Below are 6,000 nucleotides of genomic sequence, written 5' to 3' on the forward strand. Positions count from 1 at the left end.
TGTTTAATAATATTCCATTGTTTGTGCAGAGTGCTATTTACATCTCAAATCACTTTAATCCATCTTACTCTCACAACAAAGTTAAGGTAAGTATGGTAGTGTTTTCCCTATTTAAAGATGAGTTAAATTGAGGCACCATCGAGTTAATGACTTTGTAAGAATGCAGCTTGAGCTTGTAAGTGGCAGGCCTGGTACTTAGAGCCCAGTTTTCTTTGTGCTCAGAGAAACTGAGCACAGAGTGAATACTTTTCCAATTTTATGCTTGATGTCAATAAATCATAGGGGCATTCCTTGCATTTAGAACCAGATGTCCAAAAAAAGATGAGAATTACTTCCATTTCCTAATTTTCCATGTAAAATGGTTCATGCTTTCATATATATCATATATATATAATTAATAGATAACATATATTTAAGAAATTATGAACTTTGCAGCAACTTGGATGGATTTGGAGTCTATAATACTCAGTGATCTATCACAGGAACTAAGAACAGAGTACCACATGTTGTCACTCATAAGCAGACCCTGAACATATAAGAATACATGTAAAAAGAATTTGGCAGTAGTGGGAAACTGCCAGGGAAGGGGGGACACATAACATCAATAAGTGTACCTGATCTCAAACCAGGCAAAGTGGGGATCAAAGTAAGGCCCAAACTTTACCTGTACGATGACCGCTTATGTACCTAATCCTAAATTGCACCCCACATTTTTTAAATTTAAAAAATAGATTAAAGATAAAGAACCTACCCTAGAACTTAACTGCAGGTTTGCCACCATGTAGACTCGTGATTTATTCCTTCTTTGTCCAAAGTCAGGAGACATAAAAGTCATGAGGGTACCCACTTTTATCCCACCTAGAAGGTAGCTGGTAATTGGTGAAAATATAACTCTCCAAAGAAAAAGGAGGTGCATGCCTTGGGAAAGAATCCTAGCAATTCAACCCCTCTGTGAATAACACCTGTTTCTGGCCATTCAAGTCCATTTGCAGCTAAAAAGGAAGGAAGGAAGGAAGGAGAAAAGAAAAAAGAGGGAGGGAGGGAAGGAGGGAGGGAGGACGAGCAGGACTAGAAGAAAACGTCACAAGGGACTTCTGTGAGAGCAGAAAACAGCAAGACAAATAATGAGCAATATCAGGATAAATCAGGGTTATGGGCATCTTGTCATCATTAGGAGATTAGGGCTCAGGACACATGACTGCACTGGATAAAAGCCACAAGAAGAGCAGAGAATAGGCTTAGCGCTGATATGTGAAAATACAAGGCCACTAACCATCTCTTGCACAAAACCTATACTGCCACAGATTTCTCCCTTCATGCCATGGTGCAAAAATCCAATTAGTTTTTTAAACTCAATGTTTCTTCCTTTTTGCCACACAAATAATGTTGACTTCACTTATCAAAGCCTAGTGGCATGTTAATGTTTCATTTTACTGAGTGAATTACTCACTTCTTTTCTTTTCCATCTGACCTTCATGTCAAGAGCCTCTTTTGTATTTTCTTGCTGGAGGTCCAACCTACATATACATCCAGCCAGGACTCTTCATAATCCCCAGAGACCTGTGTGATATGTGTAATCATCTGTAGTATTTGCATGGTTGCTTTCTTCCCAATCAAGTCAATTCAACCAAGAATACTGTCTTCATTTCAGGCTCCTTAAAGAACATCTTGGAGAAAAAGAAGTTGAGTTGGCACTCATTTTTGATTCAGTGGTGGAAGCTGACCTGGCAAATTATACCTGCCATGTTGAAAACCGAAATGGACGAAAACATGCCAGTGTTCTGCTGCGTAAAAAGGGTATTTATTTTAATAACTATGACTCTGGTTTGTTTCGCTATCTATAACTATCAAAGTTAGATATATTTTCTGGCCTTATTTTATCATTTAGTTTAAACATCTATTAACCATTTTGTCTTTTTAAGGAAAAAATCTCTTTTGCTGTTCATATTAGTATAAAATGCCTATGACATTCAACAATATCAGGAAGTGAATATATAAAATGAAGTACTGTCATGTTTAAATTCAGTGAGATAAAGTATACCTTGGCTATAAGTGTTATGTAAAATTTGATATATATTGACATTTAGTATTTTCTCCATATTTTGCCTTCCTACATCTTATATTGCTTAAATGAAATGCAAGATATTTATTATTGTATGAGAAACAAAGTTGCTTTTTTATTTCATAATCTAAAATAAAATTAATAGCCGGACTCAGTGGCTCAGCCTGTAATCCCGTGCCTTTGGGAGGCTGAGGTGAGTGGATTGCCTGAGCCCGCGGGTTCGAGACCCGCCTGGGCAGCGAGACCTCATCTCTACAATAAATCAAAAAAATCAGCCGGGCGTGGTAGCACATGCCTGTAATTCCAGCTACTTGGAAGGCTGAGGCGGAAGGATCGCCGGAGCCCAGCAGGTCGAGGCTGCGGTGGCCGGGAGCAGCCACTGCACTCCAGTCTGGGCGACAGAGTAAGAGTCCAACTCAAAAATAAATAAATAAATTAATTTAAATTTAATTAATAATGCCATATAGTATTATTACCATTGTTATCATAAAGATTATAAACTATATTTTGTGATATGATCTGATATTAAGAGGCCTTTATCTTAAAGATGTGAATATCTCTCTTTAGAGTTGGCTGCAAATGGGGTGGAACTTACATAAAATGAGCAAGGAAAAGAAACTCTAAATTTAAAGATAAAGGGGATAAAAACTGGCATAGAAACAACAACATCAGCAGCAATGTAGCTTCTGAATTGGCTGTTACTTTGTCATGACTCTTTATTACAACAAAACACTAAATACTTTTTTGTATGTGTACATCTGGCAAAGGTTTTAAAAATGTAGTGGAACAAATGTTCTCAAGCAGTGTTCTTCTTGCCTAGGCTATAGACCATAGAACAAATTCAGTTAGCAAGGTCAGTAGTTGTACTTACTAGTCAGGAAAGAATCTATATTTTACAGCCAGGCCTAACACTTGACCGTGACCAGTAGCTCTAGAAGGGGCAGGGAAGTGTCATTATTCTGAAAATAATGCTTTTATCTCTCTAGTGCCACTTCTTACTCTATTGGACTTCATTCTGTCTTAAAATAAAGGAGTATTTAAGTATAAAGAAGTCTCATATTAAAAGTGAAGTCAGAAGACGCAGGTTCAGGAGCTTATGATTCAGTCACATGGTTCAGTAGGACTTGTCTGATTAGACTCTCTGAAACTGTTTCCTCATTTGTAAAATAGGGTTGATAATATCTACCTTGCAGAGTCACTTTGAGGTTCAAATGATAATTATATAGTAGATGAAAAATATGTAATGCTCAAACAGTGTTTGTTATACTAAGCTTGGATAATTCATCCTATGCACTAGGAAATCACTTAGTCCACCTACATGAAGATCGTGCTCAAATATCTTGTGGCAAAGATCACTTTGTTCCCTGTTCATCTTAGCCTTATTTCTGGCTCATAGATCCTCCAAGTCAGAGCCTACTACTGTACCTCTGTATCTTCAGGAACTTGGGCAGTGTCTAGCCACTAATAGCCACTTAGGACTCATTCTGGTCAAATGAATAATTAAAGTTATCTTTTATTTTTGAGGACTTAGGTGCAGCAAGCACTATGCTGGGTCCTGTGGAATAAAGTGCTGTTCAATAAGACAAACATACCCAAGTTGTCTTAGAGCTTATAGTCTTTGGAGTGATGAGAATGCAAAGAAAAACAAACAGGCTGGATGTGGCGGCTCACACCTGTAATCCCAGCACTTTGGGAGACTGAGGAAGTAGGATTGCTCAAACTCAGGAGTTTGAGACAGCATAGCCAACATAGCGAGATCTCGTCACTACAAAAAATAAAAATAAATTACCTGGGCATGGTAGTGTGCACCTATAGTCCCAGCTACTCAGGAGGCTGAACTGGGAGGATCATTAAGCCTGGGAGGTTGAGGCTGCAATCAGCTGTGGTGATCATGCCACTACACTCCAGCCTGGGCAACAGAGTGAAACCTCAACTCAAAAATAAGTAAGTAAATAAATAAATAACATTAAACAAACAAACAAAAAACTACACAAGTCTATACAGTGTTAACAATTAAAAACCTGCTATGAGGAAAACTAATGGCAGTCCTACCAATCTGCCAATGTAGACAGAATAGCCTTATTTGAGTTTTAAAATAAATCCATTCTCTTTAATAAGTAAAGCAATAACCAGTAGTCCTTAAAATTTCTAAAAATCTTATGCTAGAAACCAAGACATTATAAAACTCTGCTACCTCATATGGATTTTACAAGGAAACTTGTCTAAATCATGAATAACTAGAAATATCAATTATCTTTCTGATATTTAAATATTGGCATCCCCCAAGATCCAAGTTCCTTCTTCTCATTCACTCACTAGGTAATTTCATTCAGTCTCCATCTCATGGTTTTGCTTACCATTTATATGCTGACAATTTCCAGATTTATATCTCTAGCCTGGGCTTCTCACCTGAACTCCAGACTGGTGTACTAAATTGCCTATTCAACAGCTCAGTTTAGAAATCTAGTAGGAATATCGAGGTTAGTTCATTCTAAACAGGATTCCTAATTTCTCCTCCTACAAACCTGCTCCTGCAGCCTCCTTTTTCATTTCAATCACCATCCTTCCACTTACTCAGTCCAAATTCATTGGAGTCATCCTTAACTTTTTTCCCCTGTTCACACCCTATATCTAGTCCACCAGCAAATGCTATGGCTCTACTTTCAAAGCCTATTCAGACTCTGAGCACTTCCCCCACCTTCACTACCCCCACCCTCATTTGAGCCACCAGCACCAATTGCCTGGACCATGGCAACAGCCTCTTAATGGGTCTCCCTGTTTCCACCCTTGTCTTCTCACAGTCTAGTCTTATCACAGCAGCCAAAAGGGTAATTTTAAATATGTCAGGTCATGTTATTCCCTTTTTTTTTTTTTTTTTTTTTTGAGTTGGAATCTCACTCTGTCACCCAGACTGGAGTGCTGTGGTGGTGGCTCCCGGCCACCGCAGCCTCGACCTGCTGGGCTCCGGCGATCCTTCCGCCTCAGCTTTCCGAGTAGCCGGAATTACAGGCACACGCTACCACAACCGGCTGATTTTTTTTTTTTTTTTTTTTGTAGAGATAACGTCTTGCCAAGTTGCCCAGGAGGGTCTTAAACCCATGGGCTCAGGCAATCCACTCACCTCAGCCTCCCAAAGCATGGGATTACAGGCTGAGCCAGTTATTCCTTTGATCAGAACCTTCCAATCACAAATCCCTCTCTCCTACACTTTGAATGAAATCCCAAACCTTACCATATCCTATAAAACACTACACGATCTGTTCTTCTGATCTCAATTTCTACCACAATTTGCCTCAAACATTATACACAATAGCCTCCTTTCTATTGCTCATGTTCACCAAGCACAGTCCTGCCTCAGGTCCTTTGTATTTGCTATTTTCTCTATCTAGAACATTCTTTCCCTAGCTGTCTCTATGACTCCCTCCCTCCCTTCATACAGGGTTTTGCTTAATTAATACCATCTTGATACACCTTTCCTGGCCACCCTATATAAAAAGTATTATCCACCATTTCCTTTCACCTCTAACTTGGCTCTATTTTTATTGTATCTACAGCTATTTGATATTGCATTACATATTTGTTTGCTTCTTGTCTCCTTTCCCCCACTAGAACATAAGGTCCATCAGAACAGATACTTTTCCTGCCTTATTTACTGCTACTTCCCTAGTGTATAAAACATAATAAGCACTCAAAAATATTTGTTGGTTGAAAATTCCCCTCATAGAGAGCCAGCATAATAGGGTAAGGGAATAATAACAGGGATTGGTAAAGAGAAGATTTGATCTGTGATCTTGTCTTGACCAGTGTCTGCCTCTGGTTACCTAAATGTATTTTATCTTTTCAAAATTTTTTACATTCCAGAAGTGGAGTACTTGAAGACCTCAGGGCCCAGGCAGATGTTGAATTTTTTTTTTTTTTTTTTTTTTTTTTTTTTTTTG

At 38.5% G+C, this 6,000-nt stretch overlaps 1 protein-coding gene across 1 annotated transcript in view; it reads left to right on the top strand.

The window, feature by feature from the left end:
• Window positions 1–6,000, top strand: part of IL1RAPL2 (interleukin 1 receptor accessory protein like 2) — a 55,347-nt gene that overhangs the window by 22,866 nt on the left and 26,481 nt on the right. Inside the window, exon 2 of the mRNA XM_008057234.1 lies at window positions 1,652–1,797. Coding sequence (XP_008055425.1) covers window positions 1,652–1,797 — 146 coding nt within the window. The remainder of the gene's footprint in view (window positions 1–1,651; window positions 1,798–6,000) is intronic.

This window comes from Carlito syrichta, unplaced genomic scaffold (assembly GCF_000164805.1).
Source record: "Carlito syrichta isolate Samal-C Ts95f unplaced genomic scaffold, Tarsius_syrichta-2.0.1 Scaffold302910, whole genome shotgun sequence".
In the NCBI taxonomy this organism is placed as follows: Eukaryota; Metazoa; Chordata; class Mammalia; order Primates; family Tarsiidae; genus Carlito; species Carlito syrichta.